Source organism: Chlamydotis macqueenii, chromosome 20 (assembly GCF_036417535.1).
Source record: "Chlamydotis macqueenii isolate bChlMac1 chromosome 20, bChlMac1.mat, whole genome shotgun sequence".
Lineage (NCBI taxonomy): Eukaryota > Metazoa > Chordata > Aves > Otidiformes > Otididae > Chlamydotis > Chlamydotis macqueenii.
Window position 1 is genome coordinate 12,089,191 of NC_141575.1, and position 24,769 is coordinate 12,113,959.

The following is a 24,769-nucleotide window of genomic DNA, read 5'->3' on the forward strand; positions in this document are numbered from 1 at the left end:
GTATCGCAGAGCGCAAGACGGCTGCAGCGTGGGTGCTGCGCCCTGCCAGGCCCAGGCTAGCCCCACAGCCCGGACGGGACATGGGGTATTTTTGCATGAGGAGTGCAAAAGCCAATTGTTAGGAAGAGATGCAGGGCTGAGGGGTGACAGCGACCATGCCACCTCAGACCCTCTGCAGCAGGGCAGCTCCTCAGGGCTCTGCCAGCTCCCTGGTTTGGGTTAATCCAAGCCGCCTGTCCCAGGTGCCACACTGAGACTTTCTCGGCTCCTGACCCCAACCCCAACCAACAGTGACAGCTCTAACCCCGTCCGGCCTCTGCGGTGCTGCGGCCGAGCCCACGGGAGTGGCGAGAGGGGCTGTGCTGTGGCCACTGCTGCATTCCCCTGCAGATCTGGATGCCCTGGCTGAAACAGTTCCTGTCTCCCGAGGGATTTAGGGACACTGCTCCCGTTGACAGCTGAGGACACAAAACTTCCTGGCAGCCCAACAGCCCTTGCACAAAGTCAGCCTGGGAGCAGGTCCCAACGGATGCTGCATGCCCCGCTGGTGGCCGTGCCAGAGGCTGCCATCCCCAGCATCCTCCCTAGATGGGCCAAGTGCTGCAGGAGTCATAGGGGGGCTTTTGGGAGGGTGTTCTGTGGAGACACCGAGCTGCTGTGGCAGCGGGGAGCTATGGGCTCTCTCTCAGCATGTCCCTTTTGGGGCGCCTTGGCCTTGCGCTGCCTCTGAGTAACCCCCAAGCCTGGAGTGAGGCTCAGGGGCTTCGTCTTGCAAGACCACAGAATAACAGGGGTTGAACTGCACCGTACCAGCTCAGCCAGGAGCACTTTTGCCACTTTACTTTCTCCGTTCTCTTGTGACACAAAGAGCAAAGCTGTCAGTTTGCCTGGAGTGACCTCTGTGCCCTACAAACCTAACCCCTTCCTCGAAAAGACAAAAATCCCATTGCCTTGCACCTCCAGCTGTTTAGCGAGCAGTTTAACCTAACAAGATTAGCATTCGAGGTCATCTCTTCTTTTACTTTTTTCTCTCGCGGTTTGCGAAGAAAACAGCATTGGATTTAGGACAAAAGCTTGAAACCCCTCATTTGTAAGTAGCGCAGTGTTTAGAAACTGTTTTGTTCCAGAGTTATCTGGGGAAAGGGCTCGCGAATCCTCCCCTAAAGCAAACAGGTGTTGGCCAAGGGGCTCAGCGTGGGGGAGGACAGAGCGAGAGCCCAGCACCAGGCACCTGCGCACAGCTCTGCCCGCTGTGGGGCTGGGGAGATTTCATCCGATCATTCCCCGCAAGGACATTTGTCCAAGAGAGAGAGTTGTGGGAGCAGGGAGATGCTGCAGTGGGATGGCTGGAACAGGAGGGAACTGAGATTTGTGTTCCCTGTTCCCCCACAGACACCCTCTGGCGACGTTTCACTGCACACCTCCATCGCTGTTGGGAAGCGTGGGGAGCAGGCTCATCTCCAGAGGTGATGGATGAAGCTGCAGCAGGAGGACAATCATGAAAAGCAGTGACCATCAAAGCTGAATTAACCTGCAAGGGGACACAAGTGCGCTTTTTTTTTAATATATGTGCGGGCTTCTTCCTAAACACCATCACATCCCACCACAAGCCCCTTCCAGTAGGCTGAGCCACCCGGCTGCCCGCTGCAGCCCAGCACTGTGCAGAGAGGTGATGGGCGGGAGAGTCCCCAGGGAATCATCGTCGGGGGGGGCGGGGGAAAGGTAAAGGGTTTGATTTTCATTCTTTGGGACTGTTTTCCCCTCCCTCATCTCCCACTCGCCCCCTCCCTTTTCGCCACATTGTGCTGAGCTTGAATCAGACCTTCACAAAGGGGATTAGAGGCCAGTTGCTGATAAATAGCAAAGTAGGTTGGAAGCGTGGGAACCAGTCATGGCGCAGCGTGGAGGGGCATTCCTGCTCTGGAGGGCCGGGTGGGAGCAAAAGTCCGGGCTAACCCCGGGTCACCCGGGGGACCCAGCGCCTGAGAAGATTTGTTCGGACACTGGCTTTTGTTGTGCACAGTTCCGTGTCAGCCCAGCGTGTCTCTCACTGCTATTGATGGGGAAGGAAAGCGCTATTGTCAGGCGCCCAGGGCCCCCCTTTCACTCCTGCGCTCTTGGGGTGATGTCAAGGTGGGACATGGGAACCCGGCCGGCCAGCCCAGAGCGGGCCGCGCCGTCCCGGCAATGCTCTGGTCTGCTGGCCCGCTTGCGAGGTGAGGAGAGATGCTGGGGTGGTCCCGGGAGCGGAGCGTCGCCTGCGGGGCCAGGAGCTGTGCTTTCCCCCTTGCAGGGCGTCCCGGGGCGGGCAGGACGGATGCTCCAGCAGGCAGCTGGGTGGGAACGTGGAGGGCATTTTTCTTGATCTCAGCCCCAGTGTTATCAGTGAAATTTCCCAGAGGGAGGCAGTGAAGCAGGATCATGCCAAAAATTTATGCTGGGAAATGGCTTCTGGACGAAAGCGCAGCCGCCCGGCCTGCAAATCCCAGGGGTGTCTGCGGTGTCCGCTCTCGCCCCACCTGGACACCTGCTGATGGGCTGAGCATTTCCCTCATCCCCAGGCTCTCATTTGCTTACGCGGTTTTAATCTCCACCTGGAGTCTCTGGGAGAGGTGGGAAAAGGGCCTGGGGCTGAGTCTGACCCACCCCTCGGTCCAGCTCCTGCTCTGGCCTCTTTTCGGGAAGAGGACAGGCAGGGAATTTCCCTGATGAAGCAGTGTGGGATGTGGGTTAAAGCTGCCCTGAGCAACTAAATGAAGCTCAGCTGCTTTACATCTGGCGCCCAGGCTCGCTGCAGCATCGCAGAGCATCCGGGGACAGGCGGCGTGCCAGGGAGGGAGCCTGCTGGGAAAATCTGTCCATCCCGCCTCCGACTTTTCCCCTGTGACCTGACAGCGAGGAGCTGCAGGTGACCTTGAACCCTGCAAGCTGGCTGGTCCTGGTCGGGGCTCTGCGCCTTTCTTCTGTCACCTCTCGTCTCAGAAAATGAGCTGAGCACCAAGGCTGGGACTTGCTCCCAGCCCTCGCTGCTCCTCTGAAACCTGATTTTGCTGCAGGAGGCTCACCGAGAGCTGGGGCTCCAGCACCCACTCCTCCAGGGCCCACGTGGGGACCACAGGGGCTGGGGTGACTCCAGAGCCACCCCCGAAAGCTCAAACAAACCAAAGCCGAACAATCTAAACAGCCACATCCAAGTAGGACCCACAGGCTTTGTGTGCAGCAGGGAGGCAAACGGGGGAGAGAGACAAATGTATTTGCTACTGCCAGGTCCTCCAGCTGCGTCCCACCACGTCGGAAGGAAGAACACAAGCCTCCTCTACAAGTTGGGACTGCCCTGGAGAAATGAGGCAGCCCAGGCAGGACAGCGGGAACGTGGCTGCTGTGCTGCCAAGGATGCACACTGCCCTTCCTGGGAAATCTGTGTGGGCAGCCGTAGAAATGTTCCTGGAGGTCACTTGGGAGTCTAGGAGCTCTGCGCAGCATAGCTCTGTTAGGGCTGGGCAATGGCCAAGTGTTTTGTTTTTTTCAAAGAGCCATGAAAAAAACAGGAATGGCTTCCGAGAAGCAGGATTTTCAGAACGTGGTGGTCTGGGACCTCCCTGGGGGGTGGAAGGAGCCAGTCGCCACCTGGTCGTGTTTTCGGAACCTTGCCCGAAATGCCTCCCTGGCCCCATGCGCACCTGAGGGCAAGGAGCCACCGCGCTGCCTGCCACTGCGGCGGCTTGCATGTGCCCAAGTGCTGAGTCAGTGCTTGGCAAGCCTGGGGTGTTCCTGGTGAGCCTGGGAGCGTGCACGGGTGTGGGGTAGGGATGGAGATAGGGATGAGGAAGAGGATGGGGGTGGAGATGGGGATGAGGATGGGAATGAGGATGAGGATGACGATAGTGATGGCGATGGGGACAGGGATGCTCTGCTGCTGGGAGCAGATGGGATGCTTTCAGACACACTGTCCTTGGTGAGGTCGCTGCACAAAACCACCTGTGTTGTGGGGCTCCCCTGGACACCCACTGCATGCCCACCTGCCCACCTCCTGCTGCTCTCCTGTGGGTGCAGAGAGCCGCAGGGTTGGAGGGAGCAGGGGTGTGAACAGCCTGAGACAGCCGAGCCTGGCATGTCACCGTGTTGTCCTGCTCCACTGGTGCGGGCATGGAGGGCAACTCCCCAGCAGTGGAAGGGGATGGTGCTCTGGGTGAGGATGCTCCTTCCAGCCACTGGCCTTTGGGTGCCTGACCTGCAGGTCCTGCACCCTCCGTCTGCCCAGCACCCACCCACCTGCCTCCAAAACCCCGCAGGGCACAGCATCACCCACCCCCAGGCCAGGCTGACCGCTCTAGCGCGCTCAGATGAGCCATCAGGCAAACGTTATCTCTGGCCTCTCCCACCACGGCTCACCCCTGCACAGCTGCTGAAGGGACCCAGCCGGTCGCTGGCTGCCGTGTGACGGGCTGCTGTTGGATTTTTCTGTAGAAAATAAATAGTCCTGCAACAGGAGGGGATTTTATTATTATTATTATTATTATTATTCCCAGGCTATCAGAGTCACTAACTTAGCGCTGCCTAATCGAATACAGCTGTTTCCTGTGCGCTCAACAACAGACCTGATGCTCCGCCATCCTCCTGGCCGGTTTGTTTAAATAGGTAAGATCTGGATTTCCGGAGCGAAACAAACAGTGCCGGACGCCTGGATCGCTGCAGCCCTGAACCTTCTGTGCCCTGGTGGTGCCCCACCACCTCTCTGAGCCTTCAGCCCCCTTCGGGGTTCCCTCCGCCACCATGATGGGGCAGGGATGGACGAAGAAGGTGCTTGTGGAGGAGCTGTTGGTGGCCGGTTTTATCCCATTATTCCAGTGCTAGGAGAGGGCCAAGGGCAATTGCCCTTTGTCCCAAAAGACCGTGTTTCTCCGGCTGGAGCCTGTAAGGCATTTGTCTGGGACACCTGGGGATCAGAGCTCTCCTTTCCTTCAGCAAGAGGCTAAGCCCATGTGCCCCTCCCTGGCTCTGCAGACCCCGTGCTCTGTGCTTGTCTGCGATGAGTTCGAAGGACAAACAGCAAATGTAAGAGAAGGCGGGCAGCCGAGATGGTTGAGCTTGGCAGGGGAGGGCAGGCTGGGAGCGTCAGTGTGCATCAAGACGGACTGTCAGGTTTTGCTGAACTGTTTTTTGTGACTGTTTTGCAGGGTTAGATTACCTTTGGATGGATATTAACCCTTTGGCTGCAATATGTGGGAGATGTCAGCCGGGATGGACAAGATGGGTGTGTTCTTCCCCAGCACGGACACCTTCTTTGTGAAGGGCTTGGGTCAGACGGGGGCATGGCCCCCGTCCTGCCAGGGCTCCCCTCACCCTGTGGTCCCTCACCCACCGCAGGCCGGTTTGCAGCTCAGCAGCAGCAGCCCTGTGTGCCAGGAGCCACGGCAGCTGCACCACGGAGCTCAGGGTGCCAGAGCCACTGCAGCCCTGCCTCAGTTCAGAGCCCCCGCGAGCGTCACCATCCCCACGCCGCGTCCTTGTGGCTCTTCGCAGAAGAGCTGTTTGGTGGTACAAAGCTCTTCGGTGTTAATTACTGACTTTTTGGGCACAGTTACATGACGTGGCTGTGCTGTGTCCAGACGCCATGCGCCCATGCGGTGCCTGTCCCAGCATTGCGCTCACCCCCGCTGCTGCAGTACTGCCGGCTCTGGCGCAGGCAGGTGAAGCACCAGCAAACTATGTCTGGTTTGCAGGATTCGGCTGGGGCTCACTTGGCTCCGCGGGGTGGGTCAGGCTGTCCCCAGGCCCGGTGTCCCCCACGGCACTGTTACTGCTCCCTGAGAGCCGGTGCACACAGCGGCGCTGCTTGGCGTGAGCCCAGCCCAAACCATGGCCCCTTCCAGTGCTGCCACTGGGATGGGACCCGGGGTGGGTGGATCCAGCGACGCCTTGGGTTGGCTCTGCCCATGCTGCAGAGCTGGGAGCCACGTGCGGCTAACGCCGGCGGTGCAGGGCTGCCATGGAGCAGCTCTCGGCCCAGGCCCACATGGGAGTCCCAGAGTCGGGGTACTTCATGTGAGCCTGTTGCTTTCTCTCACTTTTACCTTTTTCTCTTTTTCTTTTCCTTTCTTTTTCCTTTTTTTTTTCTTTTTCTTTTTATTTGCCTTTCTTTTCTTCATTTTCTTTCCATTTTTCTGTTTCTCTTTCCCTCTTTCTCATTCTCATTCTCTTACAGCTTTTCACATTACCCAGCTGTGCTCTCTTTGCAGTCCCTGCCCATCGGGCATCTTGTTTAGTGCTGCTGGTAAGGAATCACAGCCTGTCAGCGCCATCCCCCATGCCCACACACCCTGACCTGTGTTGTGACAGTGAAGCCCCATCACCTTTGTGCCAGGATCCAAAGATAAAGCCATCGCTGGACCATAAGCTGCAGGGCTGTTTGCCAGGATGGTGGTGAGCTTCCCTCCTGCCTGGGCCAGCGCTGCATGGGGTGGCCGGGACAGTTCCTTCGGGCTCAAGGCTGAGGAACTACCTCATCATCCGCAACCGGGAACGCAGGGGCAGCACAGACACCTGCCCGCTGGGGTAGACAGCACCCGGTCCCAGCAGGCTTGTTTTGCAGCAACACCAGTTAACAAAGCTGAGTTGAGTTTGAGCAAACGAGAGCAGGTGCCAGCCCAGCATCATCTTCTTTGGGAGAACCAGAAGAAATCACGATGCCTTGATTTCTCTGTGGGCTCCTGGGAGCAGCCAGATTTTGGGGGTACTGCACACTGTGACTGCAGAGGTGACAGAGGTGACCGGTCCTCATCTGTCACCCTGGCAGGGCAGGCCAGGTTAGCAGCCATTTGGTCTCGGCAGCGTTGGGCCGAGTGCCGATGCCGGCGCGGGGGCAGCTGCGGTGAGAGGGGAGCGATTCGCACCTCTGAGCGGGAGATGAAAGAGCCGCTGGAGCTTGGAGATGAAAGAGCCGGCGAGGCCGCGGCACAGGGCGAGGACGGGAGGTGAGGGGAAGCCCTGCAAGTTGTTTTTCTTCTCATCTCTGCCGCACAGCGGGACGGCGGCAGCCAGTGCTGGGCTTTCCCAGGGCCACGGCGGAGTGGAGCCCTGCGTCGAGCCCCACGCCGCGGCACCGCGGTCCCCTCCCAGCTCCTGGCTGAGATGGCAAAGCAGCGACAGGATCTGCTGAGCATCTGTCAGGATGTCACATGGAGGACGGGGGGCTCTGGGGTGTTTGCTGAAGGAGAGCGGGTGCAGGGGGTGTTCTCACACGGAGGCAGTGGCACCAACCGTGCTGGCTGCTCAGGGTCGTCCCTGTTGCCCAGCGTCTGGTCCCATTACGCAGCATTGACGCAGCCTTGAGCGAAGCCTCCGTCTCTGGTTTGTGCATGGGGAGGGCAGGAACAGGGCTCGGAGGCTCAGCTGAGTGGCAGGGGCACAGCAAACCTCGGTGTCCCCCGTCCCTGGGGCACCTGTGCCCAAGCAGGAGCATTCCTGTGTCACACCATCGCGGTGCAGCGTGTGGGGGGGGGCCCGGCGCGGTGCCTGACCAGTGCCTCACCCTGTGCTGTGCCGTGCTGCTGTCGTACCCTGCGCTCCCCTGAGCTGGGCCCTGGGGTTTTGGGTGCAGGCGTGGCCTCAGCCAGGCTGGGACTAGCCGGGTGCTCTCTGAGGGGCGGCTGTGTTGCCAGCTGGTCCTTCAGGCATCCTCAGCCATCTCTGCTCGGACTCTGTAATTCAGCGGGGCACAGGCAGCTCTGGGGCAGGTCCACTTTTATTGCATGCGATCCTTGGGCCAAGACTAAAGCTGGAGGAGCAGAAATCCTGGGGGCAGTCAGAGTTGCCATGAGCTGAGTGGGAGTCTCCTGCACTGCCAAGGCTGCTCTGCTTCGGAGATGCCTGTAACCTTCTGCGTTGGTGCAGTTTGTCCCCAACAGCTCATGCGGAGTGGTGAGAGCAGAGGCCAGTGCTCTGGCAGATGGGGACCCACACCTCCCCCAGAAAACCTGAGACTTGGGTGTCTGGACTTTGACGTGCCTTGGACTTCGAGGCTGAGCCTCCAAGACTCACAAGCTGCTTCCCCCGGAGACTCAGGCCAGGGAGCTGATGAAGGCCCATTTTTCATTTCTGTGTGTCATTTTTGTGTGCAAGAGCTTGTGCAAGGGCCTGGGCTGTTGCTTTGAGGAGCCTCAACCTTGCAGGTACCCATGAAATGGGGCTGAGCAGGAGAAGCTCCCGCCCAGCTGCTCCCTCCCAGGGCAAATACTGAGTCCCCCCCCGGGCTGCTCAGGCAGAGCTCAGAGGGTTTTACCCTCCAGCCCTGCTCTTCAGTCCCGGAGCTCTGCCAGTCTGCAGGAGCTCCCGGCAGCTTGGCAGTGGCCAGAGACTGACCAGCCACAGCCACAAGCAAAGGACAGTGAGGAAAAGGGCATGGAGTCCCCTGACATGGCAAGTGGGGACCAGCGAGGCTTTGGGCTCCCACACAGAGTGCTGAGCGAGGATGCTGATGGAGCCAGAGAGGTCCCTGGCTTGGCGCCTGCATGACCCAGACTGTGATGTGCTGACCACTGCATGGACTGAACTAAAAAACGGGGCAGAGAATTACTTGTTTCAGCTTAAAATGTTGCCTTTGAAGTTAATTTTCATTGCCTCAGGGTGGCTTGCTTGGTTCTGAACCTCTTTGAAGCGTTTGGGTTCAGGCAGACCTCAGAGGAGGGAAGCGGAAAATCTGGAGCCGACCTCTAAACCCATCTCTCCCTTTGTGTCTTCTGGCTGCTCTCCCGGCAGGTCCGGGGCTGCTGCCCGCCACGGGGACGCGTGCGCTGGCTGGGACAATGCTGCGCATCTCCTGCGCTGGACCCACTCAATGCGCAGAGCTGGGGAGAAGCTCCAGGGAGCTGGGCTGGGCTGAAGGTGCCAGACAAACCCTCCTGGTCACTCCTCTCTCACAGCTGCAGCAAGTTTGACAGTGCTCTCCATGCCCTTCCCTGGAGAGCACCATTCTCTTCAGGACCTGTGGGATTTGGTCAACATCAGGAAGCCCATGGACAGTGGCTGGGGGGACGAGGGTCCTGGCTCTGCCCTGGGCTCATCTCTGTGTCTCTCCTCTGCACCAGATCTCCCTCCTCCTGCCTCGTCCGCCCCCACTGCTGGGTAAGGATCGCTTCCCACCTTGCACAAAACTTAACGCCCATGGCCTTGGCTCAGTTTGTGGCTCAGAGGTACTTCTGAACTGCAGACAGGTGGTGATAACTTGCCTGCATGCTCATGGACACCTTCATGCAGGCGTGCTGCCGCGGTCGGTGCCGGCGCGGTGGGGGAGCTTCACCGCCACTGCCGCAAGCACCAAGGCACCTGTGTCCAGCGATGAACTAAACCTGCCACCAGGTTCCTGCCGGATGCTGCGAGTGAACCGAGAGTTTTTTGAAACAGGCCCAGAAATGCACCAGGAGACGGCCTACGTTCATCGTGCTTCTGCTTCCCCCTGAATTCCAGGCCTGTGACATGTTTAGGTCAAACCTGATGACCCAAATCTGACTGCAGCAACTGAGAAGAAAAACTGCCTTCCGAAAAGAGCAGCCCAGGAGAGCAGCCTCCTGTTCGGGCCACCCCGGGCCGCTGCACCCAGCCACGCCGTGGCGAGGAGCAGCCGGACGGCACTGAAACGTTTCACCGGTTCTAATTCAATTACATTGCAAACCAGTGTGTAGCACCAGTGACACCTTCACAGCATCCCGTGGCAGCGAAACAGCGCTGGAAGCTGTTGCCGGCAGCCTGTGCGAAACAGCTTAGTGGACTTGGGCCAGGATCTCATAAACATGTGTGCGCAATGCAAAAACCACCTGCGTCTTTGCAACGGGACCCGGCGACGGAGCTGGGGGAGCAGAGGGTCACCCCATCCCTGCCCCGGGCTGGGGCACTGGGAGGGGACCAGCGGCTGCTTGGGGGACCTGGAAAAGTCCCCCAGACCTTAGGGACAGGTGGGCTGGGCGTCAGGGAGGGAGCTGCCTTCACAGCTGACTGCAGGTGGAGGCAGGCAGGGAAGGAAGCAAGACGGGGGGGAAAAAAAGGGAAAAAAAATTGGCACACATCCCTCCTTCCTCCTGCTTTCCTCGTTAGAAGCATGGAGCTGGTTGAGGCTGCAAGGTGGCAAGCGAATCTGGAACATGGGGGGTCTCGCAGCCGTGCGGGAAGGCAGGGATGTGTCCCCAGGGGAGGGGCTCCAGGCATTTGGCACCCACCATGGCCCTGGGCACCTCTCAAGCCCACTTACCTGAGCTGTCAAAGGTCTCCAACCAAAAATGGGGCACAGCAAGTATTTTTAAAGTGAAGAAACCGGGAAAACTCTTCATTTCAAGATCTCTCCTCTAGCCCCTTCTTTACCTCAGCATCAAGCAGCTGCCGTGGGCAAAAGCTCAAATTGTTGTCCTGGGCAGATCTCATTTAATTAAAAGCTTGAGCGAGGAGGATGCTACCCCAGCTGTTCGTCTTCTCAGGCAACATCTGCCAGTGTCTGGGGCAGGGAGATGTGGTCCATGGCGATGCACACCCCGTCCCTGCTGCTACCACGTTTCCCAGGGAGGCCGTCGCCTGCTGTGCTCACTGCTTTTAAAATCCAGCCGCTCTGGATGCCGACCTGGGGCCCCAGGTGTTGTGCAGATGGGTTTTTCCATGGCCTGGTGATGGTTTTCCAGCCTCACTTCCCACTTGTCAGGGTAGCCTCAAGGGGAGGCAGTGCTGGTTCCAGACCCTGCAAATCCCAGCAGCGCGGGAAGAACCAGCCCAAGCCACTAGAGCTGCTCAGGGGGGGCCTGGGCTGAACTGGGGTGGCTCCAGCATGCCCTGACTGGGAAGGGCTCGCTGCCACGCAAAGCCCAGGGGAGGGAGTCCCTGCTGTACCCCTACCCACAACCCCACCCCCCCCATGCAAGGGGGACCTCAGCCATCTCAGGCTCTGGAAGAAGGACCGGGAGGGGCTTCCCCTGCTCTGCTCCGCCGGGGATGCATGCCAGGCTGGCCTCCGGCTCGCAGAGCCCCTTCCTCCCACCGGAGCATCCGCCGGGGCTCGACAGGGTCTGCACGGGGATGGCTGGCCCCAGAGGCCTCGCTAAGTGCTGGTGGGATTGAGTTTTTTTCTGCTCCTGGGAACCAAGCGTCAGCTTTTGTTGGTGAACAGACCGTAGCTTTCATGTGAAAAGGTTAGTACAGTATGTTAGTTCCTAATGAGGGGATAATAGAGTCTGATTCTCACACCCCGGGGACTACGAGGTGACAGCAGCACGGGAGAAGGGTATTTAACACCTTCGCCCTGGGAACCTTTTCCGTTCACAGCCGGAGTCCCCCGGCCTTGCCAAGAGCGAGGAGGAGGAGGAGGAGGAGGAGCGCATTGCAGCGCCTTTGTCCCCACTTCCTTCTTGCACCCCCATCCCATCCCATCGGCACGTGTGTCCTCTCGGTGGGGGCAGCCAGCGGAAGGGCCTGGGAAACAACCAGTAAGTCAGGATCTGGCCACCCGTTGCCAGCTCACCGTGCCAAAACCAGAAAAAAAACCCAGCCGCAGGCACCACGGGGAGCATGGGGAGGCTGTGGGTCACGGTGCCTGGCGGGGCCGCGGTCCCCAGGGCCGCAGGGAGGTGGAGGTGAGCCCCCTCGGCGTGTGCGCTGCACAGGTGATAGGTGCCCTGCGTCTGCAGCCCCGTGGCTGTCACCTCCCTCGCTGCCTTGCAGCTGTGTCTCTGCCAGGACTGGGGCCCACCCAGGGCATCCTCAGTGGGCCAGGATTTGGGGGCAAACATGTCCCACAGAGCCTGGGCGGTACAGCACAGCCCGAGTGCTGTGTGAGGAGCATTTATGGGCCCTGCTGCCCTGCCTTGCTTTTCCTAAAAAAAATCAAGATTTTTCCTAAATGCAGCCTCCCACCCTACCCTCCTGCAGTAGCCTGGGAGAGGCACAGGCCCTGTGAATGAGTGGCACTTGGGGACAGCCCCGCAGATGGCCCTGGCCCCCTCCAGCTATCCACAGCCATGTGCCATCCCGGGGGGTCCCAGATACAGGTCGGTGCTGCCGTTTTCTGGGGGTAACAGCATCCTGCAAGGGCAGCCCAAGCCCCTGGGTGAGGTTTTGCAGGGTTGGCCATGGCTGGAGCCTCGCTGGGGTGGGACGGGAGCCTCCTCTGCTGCTTTTCTTACTGCAGGCCCAAGCTGGATTAAACCCCCGGCTGGTGTGTTTATTAAGGAGTTCAATTCAGACTGCCCGCACAGGGAGCTGGAATGTCCTCAGAGCAGGAGAGACCAGTTTTGCCAAATTCCACCCCATGAGATGCCAAATTACGAGTGTCATCACCCAGGCTGTCACTCTGCTGGAGCCTTTCAGGCCACAACACCTTCCCACTACTTAGCAATCTCAGAAATGGCAGGTTTTTGCAGTAACCCTTTCCTGGGTGACTTGTCTCTTACGGAGGCTGCACATGGGAAACCACCACCTTGCACGTCCCCATGGAGCCGGAGCCGCCCGTCCTTGGTTTGCTGTTCCCGCTGGGTCGTGCTGGGGTGGGATGAGCGATGCTGTGAAGCGGTGAAGCTGTTGCTTGGCTGTTTTGTGCTCTTTTCTTTCTCCTTTATTATTTAAAGTAGCAGCACACCAGCTCCAGCCTCACTGGGTTTTCCGACAGTGCCACTTGAGGGGTGTGAGCTCTGGCTCCCGCATCTTGGCTCGCGGTGACACAGAGCCAGTGGCGGTGCCTCCCTGTTCTCCCTGGTGATGCATGATCCCACCAGCACGCTGGGGGAGCGGTGGACCCCTCTTCAGGGATTGGGGCCAGGCTGTTCTCTGGTCCCCAGAAACCCAAGGGTGGGAATTTGGAAGGAGATGGGCTTTGGGTTGGATCTTTCCGCAGGGACCCCTGCGTCATCTTCCCCAGCCTACTGAGCTTTGGAGGTTTCTGGGTCAGACAAAAGTGCGGGAGCACCTCTGCTTTCCTCGGGAGACAGAAAAGGGCTCAAGCCCAGTTTTCCTGCCTAGATGTGGAGGGGGCTGCTGGGGGTTCGAGGGGGGGGGATTGGGAAAGCAGTTACTTAAGGCCAACCCAAACGTCACAGCAAGGTGTGATGATGGTCAGTGTCTGTGGGTCAGCCGCGCAAAGTACCTGAAGAACGAGAATCCAACATTTTGCTTGTCCGTTGGGTTATTTCTAAATGTCCAAACCTCTGGAGCACGGGAGCTGAACCATGGTCCAGGTCTGGGGAGGGAAACAGCAGCCCCGGGGACCGGGCATGAGTGTGATGAAGTTTGGGGAGAATTTGCTTTACAGAAATGGGGGCTCTGAGGTCCAAAAACCTGCCAGCTCTGAAGAGGGAGCTTGTGGGCTGTGCTGTACAGCTGCTATAAGGCATCACATGAAGTATTTCCAGGGCGGTGGGTTGGAGAGGCACAGACCTTGCCTAAGGCGCTGCGCAGCCCATGGGCAAGGCCGAGTCACTCTCCCTTTTCATCCGTGGGCAATTTCTGGGTCATAACGGCCAGATTTGGGAGTGTCACGGAGCAGCTATCTCCTGGCTCTCCTTTGCAAACACTGCCTTTTCCTTCTCCGGGACGTGCTGCCCCGGCTGCCACCCCAGCGAGCGCAGGGGCTCCCAGGTCCTGTGGCAGGGAGCGAGCGGAAGTGCCAGCGGCTGCTGGCTGTGGCGTTGCCCGCAGTGCACCCGGCTGCACGGCTCCTTCTCGGGCTGCCCCAGCCCAGCCCCATCCTTCGGAGAAAGAAGCAGCAAGTGGTCCCCATGCTGGCCCAAAGGTGGGCGGATGGGAGCAGGTTGCCCACCCTGGTACGTGGGTTCACATCATCCCTGGGCCCAAGGGCCATCTTTCTAGGTCAACCTGCGCAGGCCTGTTTGCACCGGAGGAGATGTTTTCCAGCTGAGATAGCCTGGGCCTGAGAAGCAGACATTCCCTTGCTCGAGTGTGCTGAAATGTTTAATTAGAGTTTAACTGCAGCCTGGGAAAAAGGTGTCTTGTCATATTTCTGGGCTGTGTTTTGTTGTTGAACTGCTAGCCCTGTACGAGTAGAGCCGAGGGAGCCCTGCCGCACAATGAGCTCTTTATGTGCCTCTCCCCGCGGCTCGCCCCGACCCTGAACTTTCCCATTAGCTGTTGGCACGGTGCCCTCCCGCGTGTGCCCAGGAGGGAGCCGGGACAGCGCGGGGACAGGAGCGCACAGCAACGCCATGGTTTTTCCTCTGGTTCTGGGGTTGGTGTGTGCAGGAGAGGGGACAGTGCGGGGTATCTGGAGGAGAGGACATCCCACCGGCCGCGCTTGGATGTTCGAAGGAGCGAAAGATGCCCTGCTCTGAAGCAGACGGTAGCGTGTGGCCTCAGGGATGCAACGTGACGGCTGTGCACGTGGCAGGATCCTGGGGTGCAGCAGGACCGCACCTGGGGACACAGCGTTCACCCATGAGGGACCCTCACCCAAGCCTATCTGAAGATGCTGCCCACATAGATCAAAAGTTTCATTTCGTGGACCCCAGCAGGGATTCAGACCTCAGCCCCATCCCTCTCCCCTACACCAGGAAGGGAAAATGCTTAGCCCTGCCCGGCTGGTGGAGCAGCGAGGATGGGATCCTCAGCCCTTGCCATCACCCCCTGGGCTCACGGTGGACCCCAGGGAGCACTGCCACCATCCCAAGGGAGCTGGGGAGGAACGCGAGGAACAGAGCACACACCTTCCTTCCCCGGCTTTGCCTCCACAAGGAGCCCATCAGCATTTTCCACTGGCAGGTATTTTTTTTCTGCAGGGTGAAATTAAAGTTTTGCTGTCACTTGCCTGCCCATGTCCTGTTCATCAGTGAAAGGGTCTGGTGGGGTTGGATCGCTCCTCGTCCCATCTGACCCAGCTTTCTGTCCTCCAGTTGGCCACTGAGGCAGTAGAGAGCAAATCCCTCAGGTCCAGCAAAAGCCTAAAAAACTGCACATCTTTACGTTTACATCATTACACCTTTTAACTTTTTTTTGGTGTCACACAAACGTGTGGTGCTCTAGATAGCTCCTTGAGCCCCCCGCTGCGGTGAGAAGACATGGAGGTGTTGGGGTCCCCCAGGAACACACCTGTCTCACCACCGTGACCTCACATGTCACCAACACGCTGGGGTCATGTTAGCACATCGGGGAGGCCTTGGGCTGGGAATGTGGGGAATCGGTACACGAGGTCTGCTGGGGTTTCTCCTTGCTCCAGCGGCAGCGGCTCTTCCCCTGGCGCTTTCCTCCCAGTTAGCAGCTTGCATGCTTCTTTCTGAGACAGTTTTTGGGGAATCCTTTTGGAGAAGTCCTGCAAGAGCTGGTGTTTTCCCTTGAGCTGAGACGCACGTGGCTGTTCTCATAGGAGACAGTGCTCCCTGTGCTGGAAATGCTGCCAGCGCCCAGCCGCGCAGCTTCACACTCTGGCGTGGGCCGTGCCTCCGAGGCCGACCGTTGCGTCGGATGGTGAGAGCCTTCCAAAGGGGCTTGGTCCTCACCAAAAGCCCTGCTTTTTCCACCCTTTTTCTACCAAAGGTTTCTCAGTAAGTTTGGCGCCCCTGTGGCGGTGCGTGACCTGTGCACCTTCATTCACAGTGTGTCCTACAACCATACCAGTCCCAGAGGCGACCAGCACCAGTCCCACCCCCACCAAAAGCTGTCTAGAGAGAAGGACACTGGGAATGTGGTCCTGGGTGTTAAAATTGCTCCCTGTTGCCTGTTTTTCCCTCAGTCCTGCTCCGGACGTGCAGGCAGCGTGGGCAGAGGCTCATGAAGGAGGTGTTGGGACCTCCCGGTCCAGGCATGGTGAAGGGGAAGAACTGCAGCAGGGGCCACCCCAGAGCCGCTGGGAGGATTGTGCAGAGGGACCGACTGGCAGGACATGGTGTTTCCTCGGTGGCATCCTGGCCGAGCCGTACGACCAGCAGCACCATGGCCCCTCCATTGCTGCTCCATCTGTCAGGAAGCTTCCCTGGCATCAGCAGCCCTGCGAGATGGGCAGGGTCTGCGCCGAGAATAGCTTTCTCCCCAGCAGCCTTGGCCTGTGTTGGAGTATGAGATGTTTGTGCTCTCCACGAGGACAAGGACAAGTCTCAATTCACAGCAGGGAGGATTCAAGTTAGGTCTTGAACTATGAGCAGAGCAAAGCCTGGGGAGGCTGAGCATCTCCACCAGCCGAGGCTGTCAGGAAAGACAGACAGCTCACAGGTCTGTCTGCTCCCGACCAGGGGCATCTGGTGACGTGGTGGCCCTCCACAGCTGGAACACCTGGGCAGCTGCTGCCACCGTGGAGAGGCGGGCACCTGAGCACTGCTGAGCTCTGTCTGGGCTAGGACCCAGAAAAGAAGCCCTGCCTGGGGGTCTGCAGGGCTGTCAGAGAACAGTCCTGATGCTACGGTGAGGGACAGCTGAGGCTGAGACACAGCTTCTGCGTTTTTTCCCCCTGCTGATGGCAGAGGGGAAGTGCCCAGCCCCGGGCTAGGAAGCCGTGTAGGGTGGAGATGTCCATGGCGTGAGATGAGCCTGCAAGAGCACCCACCATCCCAGTGCACGTTTCAGCACTGCTTCCATGAGGGAAGAAGCTGGCCCTCCTGGGCTGCAGCCCCTTCGCACTGGCGAGTGTCTGCTGATAGGCTCCCCGCAACCTCCCCAGTGTCCTGGAGGCTGAATACGAGTTTGAAGGGGCTGGTGTCTTCTCTTGGATGGGCTTTAGGAGCCACAGGGCTGCTGGCCAGAACAGGGTCAGCACTGGAGTTGGCTCCTCCAAGCAGGAGTGAGGAGCTGCTGTGTGTTTCTTCTTGCCAGTGAGCGGAAATGAAAAGTCAACAGGAAAGACCCAGGGGACAGCACAGTGACAATGGCACCCGGGAAATAAGGTCCAGGCTGAAGGTATCCCAGCTTGGAGAGCAGAGCCCAAAGACAGGGCCACCACGATGGCCTTGGCTCCACGGAGCTCCCCGGGGAGGGTGGCTGCTGCCAGCGCGGCAGCTGCGTGCGAGCGTGAAGCCACATCCGCCGGGCCGGGCCTCGGCACAGCCGGCTCCCAGCACACCTGCAGCGAGACACCGTGCAAACAGACCCACCGCACCACGGGGCAGGGGCTGCCCGCGCCCTCTGAGCGCTCCTCCTTCTCCTGGGTGCTGCCTGCAACCGGGCCCCTGCCCACTGCCCACCCCCTGGGGCTGCTGGGAGCCCTCCTGACACCTCCAGAGATGTGGGGCAGCAACCTGCTGAGTCTGGTCAAGTTGTGACACATGTTGCCTCACGTGCAGCCGTCCCATCTGGCTGCAGGCCACCATGCCCATCTGGTGACAGCCAGCATGCTCAGATGGGACAGACTGGGTTTGGGGGTGACACTCATCCGGGGGGCTCGTGGTCATCCCCATTGGGGCTGGCAGGCAGTGCAAGGGCTGCGTGGTCCCTGCGCCACATCCCAGGCCACAGCTCATTCCCAGAGCTCCCCATGCCCAAACAAGGGCTGTGCAGCCCGTTTGTACCCTGCCAGGAGCCGCCTGCCGGGAGCAGCCTCGCTGCCATGGTGGGCTCGGTGTCCTGGGCATGCAATCTTGTGCCAAACACACCCGGGGTCTGACCTGTCAAACATCACGCCGGATGGAAACCTCTGCCGTCAGCGGGAGCCCTACGAGAGGTTATTTTCCCGCTGTCCCCAGCATCGCTCCTTCCCCTCCTGTTAAGCAAAATGTCAAACCCACTCTCAACCCTTTTCCATTGGCGTGCGGGTGTTTGCCACTGCCAAGCCCCGTGGGGCTGTGGCTCTGGGCTGGAGTTGGAGTTTCGGACTGGCTTGGGTGCGGGACTGGGGAGCCCTGGGCTGGGGGGCTCTGCCAAGAGGCTGCCAGAGTTTTGCTCCTTTTCTCATCACCGCCCCTGGATGTGACAGAAATGGGTTTGCTCATGGGCTGTCTCTGCTCATGGTGGCTTTTTGATGTAGGGCTGAGCAGAAGCACAGGGCACGGGTTTGGATTTGTTCCTATGGGGCTGCTGGGGCTGCTGCCAGCTCAGCTGCTCCCCAGAAATAATAATTAAAAAAATATTAAAAACGCACCTGTTGCAAAGCTTTTAGTAGGGGGAAAAGGAGAATAAGTCAAAAATGGGATGAGTTTTGCTAAATCCAAGAGGAGAAGGCTGCTGGATTGAGCAGGGAAGCGGAAGGGAACTGAAGAGAGAAGTGGGCTGTGTGGTGACGAGCCCTAAGAAGGGTTACGCAGGGAAATGGTCTTGGCATGGGGATGCAGGGTGGTTGTTGGCAGGGCAAGAGCGCCCGGAGCGAACACGTGAGCAACGAGTGAATGGACTGGAGAGCAGCTAGCCAGAAACGCCTGCAAGGCGGCGGGGCAGCGCGTGAGGGGAGTAAGAGAGCAGGGCAGAGTTTGGTGTTGAATACATGTGGAAGTGGTTGGAGTGGGGGTGATCTGTGTGGAGCCAAAAGGAGTGGGGGGACCGGACTGGAGGTCGTGGGGGTGGAAGACAAAGCCTCCATCAGGGGTTGGTGCTGCGCAGCCGCTCTGCAGGGGTCCCTCCGGAGCCCCAGCTCCGCCGCCGCGTGGGTCACGCACAGCGCTGGGCCGTGCGAGCACCACGTCTGGCTGGGTTTTTCCTGGGCTTGGTGGACAGTCACACGCAAACTGAGACACGGAGCGCATCCCTCCGTCAGGCTGCCCAGCGGCCCTGCTGTGTTGCGGATGTGGTGTCTCTGCCTCAGGAGCTTTTCTTGCTCTATTAAACTAAAGGTTGGCTTGGGATGCCGGGGGCCTGGGGCTTGTCTTGACGCACGTCCAGGGCAGTTGCACCACAGCTGATTTTCACAGGCTTCCAACCAGCAGCGCCGGGAGCCTGAGCCACTCATGAGATCTCATGGAGCGCTGAGATTGGAACACATGGGACCCCGGGCACCTTGTACCACTCCACGCGTTCCAGCCAGCAAGACACCCCTGCCCAAAAATGTTGAGCCCAAAACCTTTTGCCTGCCCTGCACAGCCGTCCTGTGCTGCTCCTTGCCAGGTATGTGGGGAATCCGGGGAAATCCGGGGCCCTGTGTGCCGCTGGCAGAGGGGCGCAGGCTGGGGAGCCCGGGCAGGGCGCTGGGAGCCCAGCTGCAGCGCTGCGAGGGCTCACAAGTGTGTCAAAGCAGAAAAATGTGCTGGGAACGGCTTTGCCCTCCCTCTCCTTGACTCCCTCCGCGCACGCTGAGTGCGGCCAAGTCCCGGTGCAGGCAGGGAGCTCTGCCTCCTCGCCAGGCTGCTGACCCCGGCCCCGCGACGGTGCGCAGGGAGGTATTTGGAGGGTGCTGAGAACTGTTGGGCTCGTGGCAGGCAGAGCGCAGGCTGGGGAGCCCCGGGCTGTGCTCCGCGGCACAGGGCTGCAAGGACAGATCCTGCTCAGCCCGCTGGAAGGCTGTGCCTTGTCCCTGGGCAGGGACCGCGGGGAGCAGGTTTGGGGGCAGTCGGGCACATCTGCAGAGCTGGAGGGAATCGAAATCCTCAGGTGCGGGAAAGTCCCTGCACTGGTGGTGCGGAGCGTGACAGTGGTTTTGGTTTTAGAAAAGTTCAGGCTTCTGCTTCAAAATGAAAGTGTCCAGGGCCCCTGGCTGCACAACCCCCGGCACGTCCCAACCGCCACCGAGGAGCCAGATCCAGCAGCCATGGCTGTGTCCGGGGCAGGGGACCGGCGCTGAGCCGTGCCAGAGCTGGGTTATGGACCTGGGCTTCCCCGTGGGTGGGGTCTGGGCAGGCGAGAAGGTGCGTCCGTGGCCGGTGCCCCAAGGGGCCATGGTTGCACTGGGGTGGCCGAGCAGGCCCATGCTGGCCCACAGGCGGGTGCCATGAGCAGTTTGTTACCTCCCCAAAATGCCATGTTCCCTTCCTTGTCCCACCGTGGCCACGCTGGCAGCAGCCCCACTTCCCTGGTGGCACCTTCCCCGGGACCCACGTCCCACCTGCGCTCGGCCCCAGGGACCCCAGCTGGCGGCACAGTCCCACTCTGCTGCCCTTTGGGCCCAGCCTGGGGGTGAGCTCTGCCTGGAGCTGAGCCCAGCCTAGGGGTGAGCCCAGCCTGGGGGTGAGCCCTGCCCGGAGCTGAGCCCAGCCTGGGGGCTAATCTCAGTATAGAGGCTAATTCTGTCCTCAGGTCTAAGACTGGGTGCTAATCCCAGACCGGATGCTGTGCCCAGCCTGGGTGCTGAGCCCGACTGAGCTGAGCCTGAGCGCTGAGCCCAGTTTGGGTGCTAAACCCGACCCAGTTCAGCCTGAGGCTGAGCCCAGCCGGACGCAGGCTGCCCGGAGCCCGGGGAAGGGGCTCGATGGCCAGCGGCCCCAGCCCCGTGCCCATCCCACTATGCAGGCTGGGAGCGCGGGGTGGGGGTGCGGGGGTGAGCCCTCCCTGCCCCCTCCAGCCCGTTCCCAGCCCAGTCTACCTTCTGTGTAGGAACTGGTTTTTCTTCCTGGGCTATTGTTTCCGCTGGATTGGTTAGATTGCTCCAGGCCTTGCTCAGATTTCCTTTCTCACGCTTTTTTTTTTTTTTATATTCCCGTTTTCTGCTGCAGCTTCTATTCTCGCCCCAATTACAGCAGCAGGCACTGCCTGGCGGGATGGGGGGGGGTCTCGCCTCCTCCCGCCTCTACCCCACGCTCACTGTGATCACCTGGGATGAGGGGCCAGGCCCCAAAATCATGGGGAGCCTGCTCTTGGGTAGGTAAAGGCAGTCTCTGCCCTGGACAACCTGCAGGTCACACTGGCTTCTTGGACTCCAGCTGCTCAAATTCCCACTAAAAACATTTTTATCACTTTCATAAGTAAAACGCAATGGGTCTGGTGCAGCCCCGCAGCCCTAGGCATGGCTCCCGGTGCAGGGTGGGATTGCAGGGGCTGGTTACCGCGGGTGCTGAGCCAGGGTGGCACCGCATCCTTCCCGTGGTACTGCCACCGAGACCAAGCTCGGCCCGCTGAGCCTCAACCGCTGCTTCGGAGTGGAGTGGGGTAGGTCCTGGCCCTCCTGGGCCTGTCCTACCCACATGGCACGGGTTTAAGGCCGGGCTTGAGAAGGGACACTTGCATCTGGCCACCGACCCGGGCGGTGGCACAGGAGTGTGTGAGAGAGCAGCTCTGCATCTCCGGAGGGTTAGCTGTGATGAAGTGTTCCCAGACTCAGCGAGGGGAGCCAGGCCTGCAGAGAGCCATGGCCAGAGGACATGACTCTGCCCCTCAGCTCCTTCCCTCCTGCCAAACCATGCTGTGGACCGGGCAGAGGCACTGGTGGGATGTCACAGTGCCTGAGACGATGCTGTCCTCTACCAGGAGGTCTGCATGGGAGGGGCAGGTGGGGCCCAGATGGTGTCTGGCTCCAGCTGGGGAAGGCAGCGCCGGTGGCCTCCACGTTGCACCGCGGACTGACTTGGGTTCCTAGATAAAAATAGAAGCTGAAACATGAGCCCAGCTTCCCTGGCCACTGCCCTCGCCACCCAGCTCTGCCTCTGTCCCTACACCCCTCTTGGCCGCTGCGCCGTCCTGGGGCCCCCAGCCCATGTCACCCGCAGGACATGGGGAGGGCAGGGGAAGGATGGTCGTGGACCAGATGGCCACAGAGGAGAGGAGCCATACGGCCACCTGGCCCGGGGTGGCATCAGCCGCTTGTCCAGGGCTGAAAACTGCTCTGGGGAAAAGCAGAGATCTTTGGGGACACAGCTTCCAGCCAGACACAGCTTTGAGGGCTCCGTCCGGGGTGAGGGGAGAAACTCTGACATACATTATACAGATGGTCCCAGGACCTCAACCGGAGGAGAGACAGCTGTCAGGGGAGACAGAAGGAGCAGGAATAAGAGTAGCTGTTGGCTTAATAAAGATAATTTCCTAAAGCTTGGCAAGTGCCAGGAGTGGAGGACAGAGCCTCCAGTACGGCTGCGTGTTCAACTGGGAGGAGGCAGCAACGGTGCTGGGGCTTCCTGTGCAGCGCTGGAGTTTCATGGGAGCTGGGTTGGGCAAGAAACTCAGCTTCCAGCAGGGCCAGCGTGTGTGTGGGTGAGGAAGAGCAGTGCCATGCCTGGCTGTTAATGATCCGAGCGTTGGACTTTGTGAAAATAAAAGCTTTGGTCCTTTGCAGTTTCCAAGGCTCTGACTCTCGTGGTCAGAAAATGTATCTCTGTGACCCTTTCCATTTCTGGTGCCAGAACACGATGCTCCTGAAGGTCTGGGGGGTGCTTGACAGCCAGTTTCCACCTGCATTTTAGTTTTTGGGTGAGATCCTTTTGAATATGAGCTGGTGGGATATGGACCCTCGCTCTGTTTCCAGCTCTGGGGCGATTTCAGAGCTCAGGTTGGGTTGAGTTTTCCAGCCCTGACCTTCACCAGCCTCCAGCATCCTCCAGCCCAGAGCTGAGCTCTCACCTCTGTCTGGGTAAAACTCAGCAGCCTGATGAAGAGGAGCAGCAATGAGTTGTACGGCAGGGAGCTGGGCAAGTTAACTCTTCTCCCTGGGGTGGCTCAGGAGCAGACTGGCAGGGAAGGCATGCGGCCCGGAGCCACGCAGTGCAGGTCTGCACAGCCAGGAGGGGTAAACCCTCGCCCCAGAGATGGGGATAAAGCCCATTTCTGCCGGCAGGAAGCCAGCCTGCTGGAACAGGGCTGGAGGCGGCGGCGGCCGGGCAGGGAGGTGGGTGGGAAGGGACGGTTCGCCCACCAGCCCCTGGCAGCTCCTGGCACGGAGCTCACCCTAAGAGGAAGGCTTCGGGGATGCTGCGTAACCTCATGGTAAGGCAGTTATTACTGGTTTGGCTTTGTTATTAAACTTGTTGTAAGGGCTGGGAGCCTGTCCCAGAGCAGCACCCCACTGCACTGGGTGCTGTATAAACAGGGCTGGCGGCTACGGTGAAGGTTGGGTCAAGGGTGCGGTGGCAGCTCCAGCTTTTTGGAGGGGCTCAGCCCCTATCTCTACAGCTCACAGCCCAGCTGGGAGGAAAAATGAGCAAGTGAGACTTGAGATGGCTGAAAGGCAGCTGCAGGAGATGGAGGGACCTGAGTGGGGAATGTGTCAGCAGGAGAGGGGGTTGAGCATCTTTTTTTTTTTCCCCTGGGAAATTCAGCTTTGCATGTGGGTCTAGGTGTAACGTCAGGTGAGATTCTCATCACTGCAAAGGCCTTGAGGTACGGAAAAGGGCTTTCGGTGTCGCTCACAATTAGATGCTGACGACTACCCAAGGCGGCGAGGCGGCAGCGGGATGGGGTTTGTGGTTAGGGACCCACTGCCGTCTGCACGGCGCCTGCACCAAGAGGAGCAAGAGGCAAAGATCACAGAACCCTGGTCCCGTCCCTGCCAGAGGCTCAGCCCGCTCCGGCAGCCTCCGCGCGTCATCCAGGGAGGTGCTTGTGCTTCTCCTCTCCCCTCAGCCCTGCCCTTCTCCAGGGGAGCTGATGGGCCCCTCCAGCCCCCACACCACAGCCTTTTCTCTCACTCGGAGCAGCTGCGAACTGGCAGGTGAAGATGAAGAGGGAGGGTGCCCCAAAATGGAGCCGGCAGGAGCTGGGTGCCCACAGAGCCTCCAGGCCTCCGTCAGCTCTGGTCACTTCTCTGCCCTGGGACTGACCCCCCGTTTTTGCTTGTCAGCAGAGGAGCTCCACTAATTTGCCCGTTTCAGTACCCATGGTTTGTGCTCCCAGACAAGCGAGGGCCTTCTAGCTGTCAGGTGAGCCTTTCCCAGAGCTTATGCAAATGATACTAATTAAAGACATTCTTATCTGTTCTATTTCCCACACCTTTTGCCTCCGAGGGGGATAGAAAACTTCATGTTTTAACTCCGTATTTCACGGCAGTCAGAAGGACTGCCTAGGGAAAGCGTTGGGAAATGCAGCGGGTCACTCCTGATGAGAAGAGCTGGCTTATGCAAGTGTTGAAACACTTTATTATGCATGAGAAACCTTCCAGAAACGGATGACTAATAGCAAAGCGGGAGCAGAGAAAGCAGTGGGAACGCCATACCAGGCTGGCATGGGATCCCATGTCATCTTACCAGCTTAGCAGGGTTGGGCTAGGTCAGCACTTGCCTCAGAGACCTCTCAGAGTACCTGGCTGGCGATGAGGGAAGTGATGTTAATGATTCAATAAACAGAGCCCTTCCCTCTCTGTGAACCAAAATGCCCCTGCACGATGCCAGGAACCCACCGGCAGCCCCATATTTCCACCAGCAGCTCAGATGGCCATAAAAACACGAGTGCTCATGGCACAGGCCAGTCTGGTGGAGGACGCTCAGGCTGCGGTCCCACATGGACCATCACAGCCCATTTCCCTGCGTGGCTCTTGCTGTGCTGTTGGCAGGCAGGGCTGCTCAGGGTTTGGTGGCCATCCAAGACTGTTGTGTGCACCACTGCTCCCTGAAAGGACCAGGCCACGCACACTTGTGCATCTCCTGCTGCTTGGGTTGGTTTGCTGGTACCCAAGGACAGATGCTAAACCATTTGTAACAGAGCAGGAGCAACAGCGTGCACCTTTACGATTCCCAGGTACTGGTGATAAGAAGGTCAATGAGAAAAGCTCTTGGCATAAAGGGGAAGGGAAACAGTCCCTTTCTGAAAATCCCCTTGGAGGTGCGGCCGTCCCAGGGGCCCAGCTTGCTGCCACTCTGCACCTAGGGTGGCCTTTGCACCCACAGGGTGTGGGAAGCTCTGGCAGGTCAGATTGCTGAAGTTTCTGCTCTTTGTGCAAGGACCTTGAAGGTGCTGCAGGGCAGAGAGCAATCCAGCTCACAGTGTTGCTGGAGGAGGAGAAGAGTGTCTGAAGGTCAAG

The 24,769-nt window shown here is 59.4% G+C and overlaps 1 protein-coding gene across 10 annotated transcripts in view; it reads left to right on the plus strand.

The window, feature by feature from the left end:
* The window catches only part of EXD3 (exonuclease 3'-5' domain containing 3), a 285,931-nt gene that overhangs the window by 248,191 nt on the left and 12,971 nt on the right, over nt 1–24,769 (plus strand). For 7 of the 10 annotated variants that reach the window (XM_086763459.1, XM_086763464.1, XM_086763463.1 and 4 more), the window contains one exon: nt 8,758–10,439. The exons of 2 other annotated variants lie outside the window; for them this stretch is intronic. In XM_086763459.1, coding sequence (XP_086619585.1) covers nt 8,758–9,201 — 444 coding nt within the window. In that variant the 3' untranslated portion in view covers nt 9,202–10,439. Of the gene's footprint in view, nt 1–1,392; nt 1,555–8,757; nt 10,440–24,769 lie in introns of those variants that run through there. One more of the 10 variants, XM_086763469.1, reaches the window with a different exon arrangement.